Here is a 19,313-nt window from a genome sequence, read left to right on the forward strand (position 1 = left end):
GCAATGGAAGACTGTGCAAGACGAGGATGGCGACCGTCATATGCAGCTCTCATTCCCTCCGCGGCTTGTGGAAGATATTATCGACGACGAAGACGAAGACTCTGAAGATGTTATGGAGGACGAGTCGACAAAAGCAGTACTGCGTGTATTGCAAAAGTACGACAACGCGAAGGTCGTTGACATCTCCCCGGAAGAAGCCCAATCCGCAATGCAGAAGAAATATGATGAGAAATTTGATGCCTGGAAGAATGAGTATTATCAGAAGAAATTTGGATGGGATAGAAGCAACGAAGAAGAGCTGCGGAAACTTACGGAGAACTACGTTCAAGGCTTGCAATGGGTCCTATATTACTACTATCGCGGAGTAGCGTCGTGGCCTTGGTTCTACGGATATCATTACTCCCCAATGATCTCCGACGTGAAGAAGGGACTAGGAGCTGATATCAACTTCAAGCTCGGCCAGCCGTTCAAGCCGTACCAGCAACTCATGGGCGTACTTCCCGACCGCAGTAAAAAGATTGTTCCGACACCTTACCATGATTTGATGACAAATCCCGATTCTCCGATCATTGACTTCTATCCACGAGACTTCGAGCTCGACATGAACGGAAAGAAGATGGATTGGGAGGCTGTAGTGAAGATCCCTTTCATCGACGAGAAACGTCTCCTTGCGGCTATGGCGACAAAAGAGCATTTATTGAGCGAAGAGGAGAAGGCACGAAACAGTTTCGGTGTTTCCCTGAAATTCACATACTCGCCGGAGATCGATTTTGTCTATCCGTCGTCTCTTCCAGGAATCTTCCCGGACTTGCCCCATTGTCACTGTGTCGAGAATATCTTCGAACTTCCCACGATGGATGGCTTGGAGGTCTATATTGGCTTGATGCCAGATGTCAAGCTTGGAGTGGAATCTCTTGCGAGCTTCCCCAGTTTGAAGACCCTGCCGTTTTATGGCAAGCTGGACTTTGCTGGTGTCAACGTATTCCAGCAAGACAGTCGAAATGAGAGCATGATTGTCACCCTCCTGGAGACAGACGTTCGGTCCTCGTTGGCTCACGCTCAAGATAGATTGGGCAAGGCGGTGCACGTTGGCTATCCATTCCTCCACGAAGCAAAGATTGTGAAGGTGTCTGATGAGATGTTTGACTACGTTCTTCCGGAGTCTGGGCCGAGCCCGCCTTTGGCCATCCCGCACGATGCTTCCGGGATTGCTGCTTGGAAGAAGAAGGCGGATCGCATCGAGAAAAACTATAGCAAGCGCTTGGGAATGAATATTGGGGAAGTTGAAACACTTGTGCACGTGGAAATGCTCAAGGGTCTTAGGAAGACCGATGAGGGCGCAACGGTCAAAGAGTATGGGGAGATACCTGGTATGGAGGCCGAATATGCAACGCAGACAATCGTGGACAGGGTAATAAGCGAAGATCCACGCTTCCTTGAGAAAGCCGCGGTCCCCATAGAAGAAGAATTTCCCGAGGGTTCACGGGCTTTCTTCCTCGGAGACTACGCATACGGCCGGCCGTTGCAGGTGGTTGGGCACGCAGACAAGCGGGCCACGATCCTAGTGGCCAAGTTGCGACGCACAGAACCGGACTTTGGACGAGAGATAGCTCGCAATGCGGAGCGATTGACGCCCTACTATCCATCATACGTGGTTGCGCGGCAACTACGCATGCCTCCCCTGGCATTGTCCAAGATCACATCGTCCTTCAAGGTCAACTCTAGTGGCTTGTCACTCAACCTTGGGCTGAACCTGAAATTTGAGGCCAAGAAACTGAAGGTGCTGGGTTATTCAAGAAAACGGGACAGTGGATGGGAATACAGTCAGAAGGCCGTTGAATTGCTCGCTCAGTACATGACCAAGTTCCCGGAATTCTTCGCCGGCATCATCAACAATCCGACAGGCGACAGGTGGGAAGATACGGACTTTTACCCTGCCGAGGTGGCAAAGCAGAAGATCAAGGAGGTTGTTGCTTGGCTCAAGGAAATTGAGTCCAAGAGCTTCGAGAAGGTCCCCTTGGACGCGGAGCAGTTGGATTCAGAAGCGGTGAAGCTCATTGAGCAAGCTGCTGACGCTAACTTTCCGCTGACGCAAGACTTCGAACCGAAGAAGTTGGGCAAAGTTCCTCGCAATGCCCTTTTGAAGCCTTCGGATGCAGAACAGCGTCTTGGCCACCAAAGGTTCTCCCTTGGGGATAGAGTGGTTTATGTGCAAGACTCGGGACGCGTTCCAATAGGATCTTGCGGTACCGTAATTGGCAAGACGCGCACCGCTAGGACGACACTGCTGGATATTGTGTTCGACGTCACCTTCATGAGCGGATCCTCCCTTGGTGACCGCTGCTCCCCTTTCCGAGGCTCTACTGTTCCTGCCCATGCGGTTCTCAACCTTACGGACAAGCAGGTCATCTCCATGTCGACCGCCGGCGCATCTCGAAAGCCTCAGCAGGCTCCTCAGCCTCTGATGGCCCGCAGTATCGGAGCCTCTAATGGACCTCAGCTCGTTCCGGCCAGCACCCCTCCGCCTCTTCGTGGCTCCTACCGTGGAGCTTTCGGGGGTGGACAACCTAACGGCGCATTCCGCGGGGGACGCGGCGGGGGAATGGCACCTCGAGGCGTCTCACAGCCGCATCATGCGCCCCCACAGCAGCAACAGCAACAACAGCAGCAACTTCCCATCCGCAACGGGCCTCCTCGAGGTGGCCGTGGCGGATCTGCACCGCGCGGCCCGCCTAATGGTACCCTGGGTCACGACCAGCACAGTCATTCAAACGGCACCTCTCGGGGCGGCGCTCCCACGGCGCCACGAGGAAGGGGTGCGCCCAAGCCGAACCGCGGCGGCTTTACCATCACAGACATGAATGACCCGACGGCTGGGGTAGTTGAGAACAACCCCAATTTCCGGCCTCAGTCGTACAACAACGTACCTCCGCCGACGAGTCTGGACGCTTCGCGTGGTGGATCCAGGGGTCGCGGACGTGGTGGACGGGGCGGATTCCGCGGGCGTGGAGGATCCAGGGGTGGAGCGAACGCAGGCGCAGGTGTAGGTCCCGGTGCTTAGTATGCGCCGGGACCAGCAACCTGGCACGGCCATTGTTATACGTGGTGAAATGGTGTTCCGAGGCGTCATGTGTCTGGCGTAACTGGGGGTTTCTGCAAAGGCCTGGTATCGTGTCTGCGGTTGGAGCATATTCATTTATTTCTCCTGTATCGTAGGCTTTGTGCCGGATATCCCTAGGGTTAGCTCTCTGGAGCATGGGCATCTGTGGAATTAGATGGTGGGATACCCACCGTTACAGTCCTGGGTTGGTATGTAGAAGTTTTGGAGAGCGCCTGGCTCGGAGAATGGAATCTTGGACGCCGCTTGTGACTGTTTATTATACTCTGCGTGATGACTGATTCGATAAACGGAGTGCTGTATTAAATGATTATGTGCGGGTGCATACTGTCTAGTGCTACCACCACGATGTCCGCATTTCATCAAAGCCAAGATCTACCTAGCGCACCGCCGTAGGGCTGAGCCTGAGCCTTCCCGAGCGATAGCGCCACGTCTTCGGAAAGCTCACCTCCTCCCCATTCCTCCTTTCGCGACGGTCGCACCCCACCCATCACGATGCATTCGACGGTGGTCCGACTGCAAAATGTTTTCAGCTTCTTCACGACGGTAGCCTTCTGCGTGGCGGCCGTGATTGCGCTGTCGTCGTTCATCAATCCGCAGGTTCCGACGGCGAGCATACGGTTGAGAGATGTGCAGGTGTATGTGTTCAATTGGTCCAGGAGGGAGGGCCTGGAGCGTGTGCACTGGGGCTAACGACAAGTGTAGGCGGAAGGGCAGGCCCTTCTACTACAGCCAGAAGAAGGAGGAGTATGCGTACATGAGCTTCGATCTCGACGCGGGTGCGTCCCCTTTCCCTAAGAAACATTTATCCCCGAGTTTTACGCGCACTTCACAGATGCAGTTGATAACATGATGATGCAGATCTCTCTACCCTTTTCAACTGGAACACAAAGCAAGTCTTCGTGTACGTCAAAGCCGTCTATCCCTCGCACAAACCGGGTCTCCCAGACTCGGAAGCCATCATCTGGGACGCCATCCTGCCCTCGGCGTCGGCGCCCTGGCACCAGAACCACTACATCCACCCCTCGCCCAAGGGCAGCCAGAAGAAGCCGAAGAAGAACAGCAAGGACAACAAGGGTAAATCGCAAGCGGAGGCGTGGCCGCACGGCCAGGGAATCCTGCACCTCACGAACCAGCGGCCCAAGTACCAGATCACCGACTTCTCGGGGAAGCTGGCGAACCGCACCTCTGTGCGCCTGGAGCTGGGGTGGAACGTGCAGCCGTGGGTAGGAGCGCTGGTGTGGGAGAATAAACGGGACTTTGGGATGTGGAAGGCGCTGGAGGGGGGCGTAAGCGAGCGATTCAACTTGCCGGCTATCGGGAAGAAGGTGGATGGGAGGAAGTTGGAGATGGAGAAGGGCAAGGAGGGTCATAGGCTGGAGGTTGGCGGCGAGTATCCGATTGCGGGGAAGGGGAAGAGGGTGTGAGAGTGGGTCAAGGGGAGACTTGGAGAATGGGACATATGGAGAGATTCTTCACATGAAGCGCCGTGAGTCGCCGAGATTGCAAGAACCCTGTCTCAAGAACAGCATAGGCATGGCGCTAGTATCGATGTTCCACTCTCCCACTCTCCTCCCACAGGCAGAGGCCAGGACCGGGCGCTATCCTCCTTCTCTTTTGTCTTAGTGAGTAGACTTGCTCCAGAGCAACGGCGTCTGGACCTGTCATCCTTGGGGCTCAGGTATATCTAACCATGACGTTATATTTAGGAAGTGGATAGACAAAGGTTGTCGTGGGCATTGGCAGGTGCAGCAGCTGTACCTGGTAGTTTTGAGTCGGACTGCCTCGGCCAGGAACTATGCTGATAGAAGCGGAGCATACCTGTTGAAAACTCCATGGCGGAAGTTGCCGTCATCGTCACCATACATGATCTGATTCCTTTGGCAACACCATCGGCATAGCCCACGCATAGTTTATTATATAGCATTTCCTTACAGCGCATCATACAATGCATCTAGACGCATTACAATCGATTTGTCCTTTCGAAAGCCATCCTCACGTGTTGGACGCTGAATAAGTCGGGGCTAGCACAAGGCTGTCCCGCACAAAACTGAATTATTAGGTAAGCAGTCAGGCACGACGCCATCATCTCGGCGCACGCCCGGCGCCTTTTCCCCTCGCCGAAGTTTCACATGGGGGAAGATTTGTGCTAGACTAGCGCCGATGAAACGAAGCTTGACTGGACGTCATGCCTACACATTCACCAACACACTTTTTCTACAGAAAGCCAAAAAACAATTGTTGAGGCAGGTTATTCCCGCCGCACAAGGATTTCCGAACACTGATAAGGCCCAACAGCCTGTTTTGAAACGCCTCGTGTTTTCCCGCGTGCCGGCCTGTCGCATTCCGTCGGCATTCCGTCAAAATCCTTGGACATGGCCCTGGCAGAAAAAAAGGCGGCAAGGTTAGACCGGGGTGCGGGGTGCGGGGGAATCGCTGTTGAGCTCTGCGGAAATTGTGGCCTCACTCGCAGTACAAATAATGTACAGACAACAGGAGCAGCGCGACGCACATGGGGCCGCATCACATGTATTTGTAGACAAGCAAGTCAGCGTTGCAGCACTTGGGATTCTTTAGCCTTCCTCTCTCAAACGCCGCAACTTGGCCGTCACCGGTCCCTCTCGTCAAGTGCTCGAAGATGATGAGGTCCGATCCGGGGTGTTGCCAAGGCTCCAAGTGGGCCAAAGGCGGGCACTCCGAAGCGGGGTTTTGCTTTGGGAAGCTTGGACCCCTCCCCTCGGCCCCAAAGTCTGCCATGTTCCTCGGACGACGCCTCTGTGCAGCCACCCGCTGCTGGATCCACCTCGTTGACTATCTTCATGGGGGACCACCGACGTCGTGTCTGGGGCACGTCTGACCTGACCACGACAGGTGTGGGTGTGCGAGCACAAAAAAGATAAAGAACAATGTACATGATGGTTAGCCGTTGTTGTGAAAGGCTTCGATCGGGGCTGGGAACAACAACAAAGGCCCGAGTACCTCGACTAGGCAAGAAAAACGGCAACTCGTGTGCGAGTGATCTCACCGCCATGCAAACGCCCCATTGGCTCCCAAGTGAGATTCGCTCCATCATCATTTCCAACTCCTGGGGGGTTCCCTTTGCTGGTTCGCGTAGCGCGTGATGACCCTCCCCCCATGGCCAAGGAAGCCATTCTTCGTACCATTGTAATCAAGGCCACCCACAGACACCAAAACATCACTGAACCTGCCTCTGCCCCTTCCCCTTTCCCATTTTCCTCTCTCCCCTCTCCCCTCTCCCTTCTCCCTCTTCTCCCAACATTTTGGAGAAAAAGAAGCGCCACGGTGCTACCGCAACCTCATACCCCGGCTCCTCTGCTCGATCCTCAGCGTGATCGACAAATCCCTAGCCCTTTCAACGAGTGTCGGAGACTGCTGAACGCCCCAAGCGTCGCCTCGCCCTGCCCCCAGCCGACCCTTCACCGGCGCCCCGGTCTTGGTCTTGTCCTTCCCCAGTCCTTCCCCAGGCGCTAGGACCCACCCCTCTAATATAAACTCCACCGAGCTCCCCCAAGCTCTTTTGACCCTTCCTTCCCCCCACCATCACCACAACCTCCTCAGCTTGACCGACTGCACTGCGACAACGACAACCTCCCCGCTGCTGCAGCCATGGCTGATCCTTCCAAGGACCCCTCCACCGCCATCGAGTAAGGCTCTCCATGCGCCCCCCTCTCTCTCTTTGCAATCCCGAAGCTGACTCTGTACCTCAGGCCCATAGCCTCGACGCATCCTCCTCCCGCCCAAAATGGGCCTCGGGGCAGCTCTGTCGCCGACGCCGAGGAGAAGCGTCGAGCGAGCATCACCCATATGACCGCCAATGTCGAGGGCGAGTATGTACCCTCCTCTCCTCTTCCCGACTCTTGTCCATCCCAGAATCTCGCCCCTTCTCTTTCCTTCTCGTTAGCTTCGTGTGTCTGCCACACCTCTAACCAACCCGCCAGGATCCGCAATCCCCTCGTTGACTTCTCCAAGGAGGAGCTCCTGGCCGATGTCGACGACTTTGCCCGCGACCACGGTCTCGAGGAGCACCTGCCTCTCCTCCGCAAGGCTGCCCTGGTCGCCCAGTCTCCCGCCCTCTACCAGGAGATCCCCGAGCTGGATGCAGCCGATAAGAAAGCTCTCGAGGAGGAACACACCCACCGCTTCAAGCAGCCCTTCATCCTCTACTTCACCATCATCATGAACTCCATCGCTGCTGCCATCCAAGGCTGGGATCAGACGGGCTCCAACGGCGCAAACCTGACCTTCGGTCAAGCTCTCGGCATCCCCGACAGTGGCCCCGAGTGCGAGGCTGCAGGCACCTGCGAGAAGAACGCCTGGATCATCGGCTTCATCAACGCCTGCCCCTACATCGCCATTGCACTCTTCTGCGCATGGATCTCGGATCCCATCAACCACCTCGTCGGCCGTCGGCATACCATCTTCGTTGCCGCCATCTTCTCTCTTCTGTCTCCCTTTGGTATGGGCCTCTCCCAGACCTGGGGCCAGCTCGCCGTCTGCCGCGTCCTACTCGGTATCGGTATGGGTCTCAAGGAGGTCACGGTCCCCGTCTTCTCGGCCGAGAATACGCCTGCCTCCATCCGTGGCGGCCTGGTCATGTCCTGGCAGATTTGGACCGCCTTTGGCATCTTCCTGGGCACCGTCGCCAACATTGCTGTCATGGTGCGTGTCGAATGCCTTCTTCCCATCCTGCCATCTCTTCCTTGCTGACTGGTTTTCTGCAGAACACGGGCGATATCTCCTGGCGTCTTCAGTTCGGCTCCGCCTTCATCCCCGCCGTTCCACTCGTCATTGGCATCTACTTCTGTCCCGAGTCGCCCCGCTGGCTCATGTCAAAGGGCCGCTACAAGGAAGCCTTCAAATCCTTCCAACGCCTGCGCAACACGCCGCTCCAAGCCGCCCGTGATCTGTACTACACGGACGCGCTCCTCAAGCAGGAAAAGGAAGCCGCCAAGGCGCTTGGGGTCAGTCCCGAATCCAACTTCTTCACCCGCTTCTTCCAGCTCTTCACCATCCCCCGCGTGCGTCGCGCCACCCAGGCCTCCGGTATTGTCATGATCGGTCAGCAAATGTGTGGCATCAACATCATCGCCTTCTACAGCTCCACCATCTTCAAGGAGGGAGGGTTCGGTACCAAGGAGGCTCTCATCGCCTCTTTCGGCTTCGGTCTCGTCAACTTCGCCTTCGCCTGGCCTGCAGTCTGGACAATCGATACCTTTGGTCGCCGTAACTTGCTGCTGTTCACGTTCCCCAACATGTTCTGGACGCTTCTGGCGGCTGGCATGTCGTACTACATCCCCAAGGAGAGCAAGGCGCACCTGGGTTTGATCGCCTTCTTCGTCTACCTCTTCGGCGCTTTCTATTCTCCCGGCGAAGGTCCTGTGCCTTTTACCTACTCTGCCGAGGTCTTCCCGCTGTCTCACCGTGAGGTGGGTATGAGCTGGGCCGTCGCGACCAACAACTTCTGGGCCAGTGTGTTGAGCTTGACGCTGCCAAGTATGTTGAAGGCGTTCAAGCCCCAGGGTGTGTTTGGCTTCTACGCTGGACTGAACGTCATTGCTCTCATCATGATGTAAGTTGCTGCCTCTTCCCCATCTCTTTTCTCGGGTAGGGGGGTACTGACAGCTTATGCAGCTTCCTCTGGATGCCCGAAACCAAGCAGCGCACGCTTGAAGAGCTCGACTACGTCTTCGCCGTCCCCACACGCACGCACATGAACTTCCAGCTCCGGAAGCAGCTCCCTTGGGCTTTCGAGACGTACATCATGCGCAGGAAGGGCTTGAAGAAGCCGGTCCTGTACCATTTCGAGGGCGTGGATGACAGCCGGAAACCGGGCGACGCCGTCGCCGTGCATGAGGAGGTGGCTCAGGCCGGCAAGGAGGCGGATGCAGTTTAGGGCCGTGTCATGACTAGTCTTGTGATGGTGTTACGTGACGGGATCATGGTTGGACACAAGATGCGAGGCGGATAATAAGTGGGTTTGGACAAGGGACGAACCATATAGATTGTCGTCGTTGTCGCATTGCGTCTGGCTGGATATCTGGTCTCTGTTTTCTTTCCTCCTTTTGGTCCTATCCTAATCGGACGGATCTTCTTTCGGTGTGGTTCTGGGTCTCACAACCTTCCTCTCTCCCCCTCTGCCTCTCCGTTTGACAGGACATTTTCTGTAAATGTTACCCTGGGTAATGGCGGAGGAAAATGGAAAATTCATTTGGGTCGGGTTTGGATTTCCTCCTCTGGATATCTCCCCGGCCAACACCCTCCTTAGAGTCCTTGCGTGTTTGATCTCCAAATGTAGGTGATGTAATTGGGCATGTATGGAGGGAAGTGGTGATAAGCAGGAAGGTTTGGATGGATGAATATATCGATGCAATGAGAGACTGGAGTGGAGTAAGAGGGAGGGAGGCGATGATGAGGCAAAACAAAAGAAAAGAAGAGGGGTCAGGTCACGTCAGGGGGCGGAGGAACGACGTGGAGGAAGGAAGGTGCATGAGACCATTGCGGGAAACAGAATGAGAAAAGAAAGAGGGAGGGAGGGGAAAGTCCCCTGTAGGTAGGAAGGAAGGCACAGGCAACTAGGTAGATTGGAATGAGACAAGTCCGTTCGTCGTTTTTCAAAGCGAGCCCGGAGCTCTGTCTCTCTTGCACGAGAGATGGATGATGGGTTCAGAGAGAGAGGTATTCAATCATCACCTTATCTTTCCGTGTCTTTTTGCCTTGTGGTGGACTTTTGGTGGACTTTGGGGTGTTTCAGTCGATCCAGGGCGGGAGGAGGTACCCGCATACAGGCTGGTGCTGGTGGCGAACGAGGCGCGCTTTTTGAGGAATGGAGCTTGAGATGAAGCTTGACCTCCAGAAGGACCGATACCGCTTGGGTTCGTGACAACCCTATAGCTATAGCTATCCCATATACTTATACCTATACCTATAGCCAAGCAAGCGTCTGCTGCTGCCACCGCCAAGCATTTGGACTTTCTCCTTCTTAGGTGGTACCTTGCGGGTCGCAGCAAGTACATACATGTCGACGACAATCTCGAAAGAAAAGAATGCAAGTACATTGGACAGCACTCCCCAACTGCATGCGGAAAGGCGCCATCAAATAATACTGGTAGGTATATAGTTTGTCTGTCATTCGTGTACACATATCCCCATCCCGATCCCTATCCATACCCAAATACCCATCCATTCCCATATCCCAAAAATCCCGATCCAAAGCAAGACATGAAAAGCGCAAGTCTTGATCGAACAAGAAAAATAGATAACGAAACCAAAAAGCATGACAAGAAACAGACTCCTCGCTATGCAAACAATCCACCCACACTCCACTCCACGTCCTTCCACCCCAGCCAAAAATAAAAAACGAACAAGGGGTATACAGCAAAACCAACTCCCGCATGTTCCTCCCCATCCTCCCTACAAATCATTCTCCCCCCGACTCCGCAAATACTTGCCCGCCAACCCATCGCCCCCCTTTTTGCTCTGCTCCATCCAATGCTGTGCCACGCACATGGTCATCGGATCGCTCCTCGCCGGGTCCTGGTTCGCCCTCCTCTCCCGGTTCAGCAGCTCCGTCTTGAACACCTCGCGAGGCTTCGTCAGCGGCAGAATCGCCCTTTGCACCAGCTCCGGGCTCGTCAGGTAGAAGATGGCGAGTTCGCGCTCGGCCACCGCGTCGCCTTCCTTGGCCGTGATGAGCAGCATCCGCGCGGCGTCTTCCATGGTGTACTTGGCGTTGGGGCCTGGCGCGGGTGCTGGTGGGCTGGAGTCCTCTGGTGTGGGAGTGGTGCCGTTACCCTGGCGAGGAACAGGGCGTCCAGCGGCGCGTTGAAAGACTGGGTCGCGGTTGGAGTGCTGGGCTACGATATCATCCACGATTTCGACCATGATGCGGCAGACGTCCTGCTTGAGCCCCAGTGCCGCGAGACTGACGTCCCAGAACGCTTTGCCGCGGGCCGTCTTGTCGAGCATTTGCGCGGGGACGAAAGAGGCGATGTATTGCAGGTCTCGGAACAGCGTCTTGGGGCGGATGTCTGCGTCGCGGAAGAGGCTCTGGATGACATCGACAATCATGTCGGTGCTTGGGGGTCCGGCGGGAGAGCGGGCGCCACTACGGGGAGGCTGCGGGGAGTTCATTCTTTCCTGGCTCAGCGTATGGGATCTTCGCTCCTCGCAGTTTGCAATGGCCTCTTCCAGGTTCTTCGCCCGTGCTGTCTGCGTTGCCGGTTCGCGTGAGCTAAGCTCAGGTATGGCCCCAAGCGTGGGTGATTGCGGAACAGCAGGCAGCGTGTCGCGGCGGTTACTGTACTGCTTGCCAGCACGCGAAGATAACGAAGCGACAATGAGCAGCTCGAGCTCATACAAGGCGTGCAGCTTCGAAAAGGGGTTCGGATGCGTGGCGAACCTGTTCAGCAGGCGGCGGAAGGCGACATTGTAAGGGAACTCGAGCAGACCCGCCTTCTTCGCCGCTGCCATCCCTGACGAGCGCGAGGTAGCATCGCTCGACGTCGAAGAGTGCTCTCCTGCGGATTGGTGAGCATCAGACGCCGCGGCATGCTGCAATGTCGCAACAGGAGGTGCGACCTGACTCCGCTCATTGCGACCGAGAGTGTCTAGAGGACCACTGCGATGGTCATGCCGGGTCGAGTTGCGCATCGTCTTCATGCTCTTCTTCCGCGCCAGCTGCTTCTTGCGGCGACGGTCTTCCTCTTCTCTCCGCTGAATGCAATCTTCGCCCAAGTCACCCGAGAACCAGGCGTCGGTCTCACTACCGGAGCCAAAAACTAGGGTACCCAGATCGCTGAGCAGCAGACCAGTGAGTGCTTGTTTCAGATCCAATAAGAACCTGCGTTTGTCTTCATTGACAGCCGCAGACTGCTTAAGCATGACTGTGCCCTTGGAGGAAGAAGCGGTTCTGGGCCGGATGCTGGTTGCGCTCGTTGGAGATTGCGCTTGCGTCTGGAATGGTGACCAGAAAGTCACAGTTGGATCAATCGACAATACTGGGCTGGACCCTCCGAGATAATCATGCGTGTCACCCGCTCCAGACCGCGCCCAGGGGTTCGTGTCGACGCTCTGTTGAGAACCATTCCTGTTGGACATGGCTCTGAGGCTACCATGGCTCGGTCGCTGCGCAAAATCAAGACCGCGAGAGCCCGATCGGCCATGTATCTCATATTCTTCATCGCCGGCGATCGAGAGAGTACCCACTCCAGTAAGGAAGAGATCCCCTTTTTGCCGCCCACTGTCGAGGATCTCCTTATCCCGTCGATAGAGCTCGCTCGACCAGAGCACAGGACTCTCCATCATGCCGTCGCCGACAAGCTTGTTAACGCACTTGTCAATCTCTAAACAGAAGCGGTGGATTCTCTCTTCGCCCTTGCAGAAGTTCTCGACGCCATAGTCATTGAGCCACTTCATCGTCATCTCAGACTGCTCATCGGAAAGCTTATTGGGCCCGCCGAAATCAGGCGGTGCTGCCATGATGTCCACCATCTGGGCTTCCGTCTTCATCGTGAAGTTATTCGATGACGATTTTGAGTAATTCCTCACCCGCTGGCCTTGGGCAGGCTTCCCATCAAGCATCTTTGGAGGTTGGCCCATAAGCTTGAGCGCGATGGCAACATTCCTCGCTTCCTCGTAGTTTGCGGAATTGCGCACGTCGGTAATGTACCACATCTTATCCCGTAGATTTTTGAAAGACTGAATCATGTCTTCTATGGCGGCATCGTGACGTTCCTGCGACTGCTTCAGCCACACGAACCATGCCTCAAATTCTTCGATTGCATTCGCGGATTTGCCCAGAGAGTCTCGCGGCCCACGGGAGAAGTAGTTCAGCAACGCGGCGTAACCATTCTTTGTAAGGGACGGAGACGTCAGCCTTTTCAGAGTCTGCAAGGTTTTGTAGTACAGATGCGCGTTGACAAAGTCGGACCGCGCTTGACATTGTTGCATAGCCGCCTCAAGCATCGTGACGAGAACTGAGCTGTTCTCCTGCTTGTCGGCTGGCTGCGGGTTGCTGTTGCTCCTGGGGTGTTGAGGCGATCGGTGACGAGTGGGTATGCTCCTTTGACTCGCAATGAGGGAGGTCAATTGGCTCTGGCTCTGATTATTGTAGGGGTTCCTCGAACCCAAGACTTCATTGCTTTGCCTCGCCATACGACCACCTCGAGCATCGCGCCTGTGAGTCGAAGTGCGGTTGCTGAAGCTCTTGGACTCGCTCTCTGGGGCGAGTTCTTTGGGTATCTCGTATTCCTCGACCAACTTGGCAATTGCTTCCTTCAGCTGATGATAATCAGTCTCCAGGTCGAGCTTGTCAGCAGGTCCGTCGTCATCGTCACTGCTTTCGCTCTCGGGGGAATCCTCGTCACGCTCGTCTTCATCGTCCGAATCTTTGCGCATGCGTGTCTTCAGTTGCTTCCCATCAGGAGAGATGTAGAGGACAGCCCAGCGTTCGGCGCATGGGTGACAGGATCCCGATGTAGCCTCAACGCCCAATATGCGCGTCATCTCTGAGCAAGCCATTCTCAGGCTTCTTCCGTACGCTTCAGTAGGCGCTATCTTCTCCGAGTAGGGCTCCTGTAGAGGTAGTGTGATGGGTTGCACCGGATCTAGCAGGGGTTCTCGGGATGTGGTATCGCTGGTCATTGAGGAGGCGCTGGCGCTGAGAATAGAACTTGCATCGCCGGCGGACGTAGAAGCTGTCCGGAAGGGCATTGAGACACCAGACATGGATGATGCCGAAGAAACAAGTCCTGCTCGACGGGGCATTTCCTTGTCCATATGGCTCGACGGTGGACGACGTTCTGGGAATAGCGCGTTTACCAAGGTGATCAGGTCGGACGGACACACAACGATGAAGGGCTGCACTTCTACGGTTTCCCGCGGAGAAGTGATGGCCTTTGCCGGTAGCAGGACGGGTTTCGCATTCGACTTGGTATGCTTAAACCTCGCCAGAATGTTCTCAATATGCGTGCGGATCTCCGGAAGAATGGGCACTTGCTGCCGCCTAATTGTATGTCAATATGGACCGTTCAGCAAAGCCACCCAGAAAACATACCAATTGTACGTCATGTCGAGAACATGCTTCTGAGCACGAATAGCAATTTCCTTGAGAATCTTCTGGCGAGCATGTTCACTGATATGGTACCCAATCATAATCCCGTGAGTCTGCATCTGGTCAGTACACAGAAGACTAAAATGTAACATTGGACATGCCTCTGGATGGATAATGGCATTGAGAAGGAAAGTCGAAAACAGCCAACGCGATACAAAGAAGTTCTGGGCACCTTTCCGAAGGTTCCTGGACTCGTCCAACTTGCGAAGAATGGCGTTTCCAATTTCCAGGACGCCCTCAGGGATACCGCCTGCGCTGGGCTCATCATCGACCACTTCAAACAAGCGCTTCACCGCCTTGTCGAAGAAATCTTCGGATGCAATGGTATCCTTGTTACTTCGCGGGACCGGTTGTGAACCAGGACGCTCTTCGGCCTTTTCAAGCAAAAACTGGCCATCCTGCAACACCTGCATCAGATACAACTCCAGATTCGACTTTCCCGGCCATTCTCTCATTCCGGCCCATACATCAAGAACAGTCTTGATGAACTTCTCCATTCCCTGCTTGGGAGGCTGTTCCATGATTAGCTTGGCGCATGTGGTAGCAAAGACGTCCGTCCGGCGGAGGTCCTCTGCGGAATCAGGTCCGGAAGAATTTGCAAAGATGGTATAGACAAGCGCGGAAAGAGGATCATGACGTTGGAAGGACAGGAGGCGCTCTACAGGGCTGGGACCATGGGCCTGGTTTGATTTCTGGGCAGCAGCTGTCGTCTTACCCCTTGCCTGAATGGCCATGACGGAATCAATGGGATCCAAAGCTTGACGAAAAGAAGTCAACGAAGCGAGTTCTTGCTGGGACAGATTCAGAATGCGAGTGGCAAGGAAATCGGGTTTGGTGCGAATCTCGGAAACAAAAGCCAAGAGATCATCAACGACCTTGGTGGGGATGTCGTTGATGAAGGTGGGAAAGGAGTGCATCTTGTCATGCTTGAGGCCTTTGGGCCTCCCAAAGTCCAAGTCCGGCTCGAGGAGCGCATAGCGCCTGGTAGCATCGCATGAGTTCCGAACGTCGTGAAAGGCATTGTATAAGGTAGCAAAGCTTCTCTTGTCATCCGACCTGAAATTGTCAACCAGGGTACGGTGGGCCAGCTCTCCGCAGTGTACCAAACGCGCAGACAAGGCGCTCGAGACGAGCCATCGGTGCAGCCGGACGCGAGCGTGCGCCTTCCGTTGCTCCTGGTAGCTCTGCAGGCGGATCAGGTGGGCGAGCTCGGCGAGCGAGGTGGAGGAAGTGGGAATAGCAGCAGTGGGGACGTAAGCGTCTGCGTACTGCGAAGTGTCTGCGGGGAGGAGACGGGGAAGGCGGCCGGCAGGAGCAGACATGGAGGCGGGAAGTTGAGGCCGCTGAGCGCCGGGCGGCGGTCTCTCATTATTAGGATTATGGTCTTGCGATCCGCCAGGTCGACTTCCCATAGTTGGCTCAAGGGGGTTCAAGGACGGGGGCGAAGGCGACCTGGGCGGACTGGAGGGACGGGGCGGGGCGTCTACAGGAGGGCCATGGCGGGCAGTTGTATGTGAAGGGGTATGGCTTCGAGACGAGACGTGTGTGATGGTTGGGGACACAGCTAGCGGCAAAAGTCAGTCGGACGGACAAGAGACAATAGGTGGTTGAGCATGAGGCTGCCAACTCATCGTACAGGCGCACTGATGGGCGCAGCGAAGCGATTGGTAGGCAAGGCGGACGATTGCTGGGTGAGCAGAGAGGCGGAGGCTACATACGGGGAGGAGTCGAGGACGAGACGTGGGCAGCCGGAGAGGCTGAGTGCACGCTTCTCCTCATGGCGACGGCTCCATCCAGGTGTTGTTGTCCCTGTGGCAGCTCGGAGTGAGCTCTGTTGTCTACCGGGGCATAGCTGGCACTTGGTGACGAGGGGCAGAGGGGGAGGAAGGGGGCGGGCGTCAACAGAGGAGAATGGAGGATCAGCGAGGAGAGGCGGGTTGGGCGCAGAGGCGGCGCTGTTGTCTTTTCTTGCTTGGGTCTCTCTGCTGTCTAGCGGTCTACTGTATGGAGGAGATCTGGGGGAGGGCGGACAGAAAGCGTGGTGAGCTGGCAACGCAGCAGCGGCGGCGGCGGCGCGGCGGCTCGAGAAGGAGGGAGGAAGACGGGGGCACGCTCACCCCCGGCCTTGCAACCTGTCTTGGCACGGTTATCGATAACCAAAAGGGTTCAACCCAAGCGAGAAAGACATGGGCTGTGATTGGCCCAGCGTCATCGAGTCCCAACTGCACACCTCCAACAAGTCGCTGCTGGCCACGCTTTTTCCACATGTCGGGCGACGCCGAAAGCCTGCGAGGTGAATCCTCGTGCTGGAGCGTTCGCGCAAAGGGGTCGAAGGCTGAAAGATTTGCGATCGAGCGGGCCAGCACACTCGCACATCTGGGCGATGGCGAAAGGCCTGAGAAAAGCCTGGTTGATCTTCTGATTCGATGCGGACCTTCACTGCGACCGGACCCCCCCTTGTCCCTCCCTGCACCACACCACACCCTCACAGAATCCCAGACAGCAAAAAGTCGTCTTCATAAAGCACACCAACATCCCACATGTGCACGCCTCCTCAGCAAATATTCCTCTTCTCCCACACGGTCCATTCCATGTAGCACTGCAATCGTGCGAGACGGCCGCATCACCATCACAGAAGAGCAGTCGTCCTGACGTGACGCCCATCAAGTGGACCGTGGACCTTCGGGCAGCACCGTCGGCTCCTGCATGCACCATGGTCATGATGCGCTGGCAGTCGGTCAAAGCTGCCCGCGCCAGACAGCCATGGAAAAGAAATCGAGTCTAATAACATCATCGCCCGTCCAAGATCATTCTGCGGTACCCCCTCTCTGCTGCATTTCCCACACCTTGCCTGCTCTGCTGTGGCCAATGATCCATAGATGCCACCTGCAGTCGTGCCTGCGCGCTTTTCCCTCCCCAGCTCACTCTGCTTGCCACTAGTCCAACAACACCCAACGAATATCCAGGCCTCGCAGCTGGAGTGAGATATTCAATTCCGCGTCGGCGCATACAAATCCAGCCGTCTGCAGTTGAGGCTGACGGTCCTGGCGACGAGCCGTCCGGTCTTCTGTCGACCCGCTGGTCCTCGACTACATCCACTCCCTCCAGTTCTCGTAAGAATGCTTTGTCTGTTTTTGGCCTCTATCGCTTGCGTGCCCTTCTCTGCCCCTTGGTGCCCTACTGCCCTACGGCCGATGCCATGGTATTGGGTTTACCATCTTAAATCAGGAGTCAATGCTATCCACCTTGGATCGCTTCTCCATTCTCGAGTGCTGAGCTTGGCCTCCAACATCAGCCACCTGCAACATTTCCCACTTTGACACCAAGCTGGTCCGAGGTCCCATGCCCGGTGTGCAGCGCTTCAAAAAGCCGTGTGCTACATTCAAGGCGATGTTGACCAGCGAGCGAGCGCTACTATAAAACACTAGTCTATAGCTGGTGACTGTTGCTGTTCAATCAGGTCGAGTTCCCGCATCGTCGCGCTTCCTTTTACCTCATAGCTTCCCGGAGCAGAGGCGCTACCCGTTTCCTGCTATGTTGCACGTTCCGTTGCACCCAGATCTTCACCCTCTTATCCCGCAGTAGCTGGCCCGTAACCAGGCTCTCTACACCGCTCCATGGCTCAAGGCCCAACTCTTCTTTTGCCTCTTGAGCGAATTTCTCTGCGCCAGGAAGTGAGGATTCATTCAATGCCCAAACGAGGAGCTCGCGCTGGTGTCCGGATGGGGAGGAGAAGCTCGTCATGAGACCATACACGTCCAGGTCACGCTCCTTGGCAAAGTCCTCAAGCCCACCGAGAAATGCATCTTGCGCTGTCCGAGTCGCATCTTCCGTCCCGGCTTTGTGTACAAGAAAACCGATATCCTTGACCACTGAGCTGACGCCAAGTTTCAATCCGTTCTCTTCCCATAGCTTATAATCTTTCCGCAGGATATCGTGTAGTTTCAGGGAATCAATGCTCTTCTTGGCCTGGTCAATCTCGTCAAAGAAGTCTTTTCGCTCATAGCTTGTGACGAATTTGGGACACGCCAGAATTTTGGCCTCAAGGTACTCGACTGCCTTCCTGTCGTGTTCCGTCGTCTTATCCTTAGACTTCAGGTTATTGGTATCGATCAACACGCTCGCCAGACCCAGAAACGCCACCTGCGCATCCCACACCTTGACAGTCGCGCTATCGTCTAGCAGGCTCTCCCCCTGCCCATGTGCGGCGCCGGTGCTGAGCGCAGACGCAGAAACCACGTCCCAGTGTTCCCGGCAGTACTCGGTGACTAGGCTTGTACAGCTCCCACTCTTCTCAATGATTCGAGGCTCGGGCTCCGTTTCAGCCGCCACTTTCCCTTCGTCTTCGTGGTGGTCAATGACGCCCCCAACTCTTGACGAGTACACCTGCCCTAAGGTACCCTGCAGAGCATTATGGTCCACCAATATCCATTTAGTGTTCTCGGGGGGAAGCTTCTTCTGTATGATGGCGAGCTCCGGGAGATCGTCGAGCGTAATCAAATGCTCCGGATCAATGTTTGCATGGCGGAAGGCAGCCAGGTACTCGGGTCGCAGCGCAATGTCCGCTGCAGGGAGATTAACGATTGGAATGTAGAGCGGCGTGAATGCATTCCGTGGGGGGTACAGTGAGCGGAGGTATGCATAGAGGACCGGACTGGTCATCGAGTCTAGGTCTGTAAACTGCGGTGAGCACAGATCCGAAGTAGAGGTGGTGATGTAACACACCTGCCGATTCATTCCCGATTACCAGTGTAACCTTCTGGTTTAAATTGATGGCCGTGCGGAGAGCATTGCGGGCATGGGTCAAGAAGCCGCGGAGAGAAGTCCTTGGAATAGCCATTGCAGCAGTACGTTGTGTGTGGCCTGGACGCCGGGTTTGTGCTGGAGTTTTGGTTGCAGTCGTTATGTGATGGAGCTTCTAGCCTGCCTATGACGCACTGCAGTGTCAGCAAAGGGCAGGGGTGGGTCGGTGCGAGCGGCTTCAGGGGGCTCGAGCTCACCCCTGTTGATTATTGAACGCAGTTGACAATATGAGAGGAGTCAATTCATCTCAAACACAGTACA

At 55.7% G+C, this 19,313-nt stretch overlaps 6 protein-coding genes across 6 annotated transcripts; 4 read left to right on the top strand and 2 right to left on the bottom strand.

Moving 5' to 3' along the window:
- Positions 1-3,613: 3,613 nt before the first annotated feature.
- On the top strand, positions 3,614-4,545 carry EI97DRAFT_376895 (signal peptidase 22 kDa subunit; the record flags this gene model as incomplete). The annotated part of the gene is made up of 3 exons (XM_033795585.1): positions 3,614-3,762; positions 3,824-3,897; positions 3,980-4,545. 3 exons carry the CDS (start codon positions 3,614-3,616, stop codon positions 4,543-4,545), a joined length of 789 nt encoding a protein of 262 aa, XP_033653981.1.
- A 632-nt stretch (positions 4,546-5,177) lies between these two features.
- Positions 5,178-5,627, top strand: EI97DRAFT_39974 (uncharacterized protein). Its single transcript, XM_033796424.1, has one exon. The coding sequence runs from the start codon at positions 5,282-5,284 to the stop codon at positions 5,525-5,527; it is 246 nt and encodes an 81-aa protein (XP_033653982.1). The 5' UTR covers positions 5,178-5,281; the 3' UTR covers positions 5,528-5,627.
- An 843-nt stretch (positions 5,628-6,470) lies between these two features.
- Positions 6,471-9,260, top strand: EI97DRAFT_39921 (uncharacterized protein). The gene is made up of 4 exons (XM_033796414.1): positions 6,471-6,783; positions 6,847-7,798; positions 7,861-8,708; positions 8,771-9,260. The coding sequence occupies exons 1-4, from the start codon at positions 6,746-6,748 to the stop codon at positions 9,030-9,032; spliced, it is 2,100 nt and encodes a 699-aa protein (XP_033653983.1). The 5' UTR covers positions 6,471-6,745; the 3' UTR covers positions 9,033-9,260.
- Positions 9,261-10,213: 953 nt separating this feature from the next.
- On the bottom strand, positions 10,214-16,052 carry EI97DRAFT_398223 (uncharacterized protein). Its single transcript, XM_033796387.1, has 3 exons — positions 14,351-16,052; positions 14,193-14,302; positions 10,214-14,141 (listed from the first exon to the last, which is right to left on the bottom strand). The coding sequence occupies exons 1-3, from the start codon at positions 15,659-15,661 to the stop codon at positions 10,550-10,552; spliced, it is 5,013 nt and encodes a 1,670-aa protein (XP_033653984.1). The 5' UTR covers positions 15,662-16,052; the 3' UTR covers positions 10,214-10,549.
- Positions 15,818-17,262, top strand: EI97DRAFT_40087 (uncharacterized protein). Its single transcript, XM_033796446.1, has one exon. It carries the CDS (start codon positions 16,161-16,163, stop codon positions 16,899-16,901), a length of 741 nt encoding a protein of 246 aa, XP_033653985.1. The 5' UTR covers positions 15,818-16,160; the 3' UTR covers positions 16,902-17,262.
- A 476-nt stretch (positions 17,263-17,738) lies between these two features.
- EI97DRAFT_377034 (DHH phosphoesterase) lies at positions 17,739-19,089 on the bottom strand (the record flags this gene model as incomplete). The annotated part of the gene is made up of 2 exons (XM_033795590.1): positions 17,739-18,922; positions 18,975-19,089. The coding sequence occupies 2 exons, from the start codon at positions 19,087-19,089 to the stop codon at positions 17,739-17,741; spliced, it is 1,299 nt and encodes a 432-aa protein (XP_033653986.1).
- Between the last annotated feature and the right edge of the window lie 224 nt (positions 19,090-19,313).

The sequence above is a fragment of the Westerdykella ornata genome (assembly GCF_010094085.1).
Source record: "Westerdykella ornata strain CBS 379.55 unplaced genomic scaffold EI97scaffold_10, whole genome shotgun sequence".
Taxonomy (NCBI): domain Eukaryota; kingdom Fungi; phylum Ascomycota; class Dothideomycetes; order Pleosporales; family Sporormiaceae; genus Westerdykella; species Westerdykella ornata.

Coding starts and splice junctions, on each gene's coding strand:
- EI97DRAFT_39921 (XM_033796414.1), top strand. CDS start 6,746: ATGGCTGATCCTTCCAAGGACCCCTCCACCGCCATCGA. Junction 6,784..6,846: donor GACCCCTCCACCGCCATCGA/GTAAGGCTCTCC, acceptor TCTGTACCTCAG/GCCCATAGCCTCGACGCATC. Junction 8,709..8,770: donor GTCATTGCTCTCATCATGAT/GTAAGTTGCTGC, acceptor CAGCTTATGCAG/CTTCCTCTGGATGCCCGAAA.
- EI97DRAFT_398223 (XM_033796387.1), bottom strand. CDS start 15,661: ATGGGAAGTCGACCTGGCGGATCGCAAGACCATAATCCTAATAATGAG. Junction 14,303..14,350: donor ATGCCATTATCCATCCAGAG/GCATGTCCAATG, acceptor GACCAGATGCAG/ACTCACGGGATTATGATTGG. Junction 14,142..14,192: donor CTCGACATGACGTACAATTG/GTATGTTTTCTG, acceptor ACATACAATTAG/GCGGCAGCAAGTGCCCATTC.
- EI97DRAFT_40087 (XM_033796446.1), top strand. CDS start 16,161: ATGGAGGATCAGCGAGGAGAGGCGGGTTGGGCGCAGAGGCGGCGCTGT.
- EI97DRAFT_39974 (XM_033796424.1), top strand. CDS start 5,282: ATGAAACGAAGCTTGACTGGACGTCATGCCTACACATTCACCAACACA.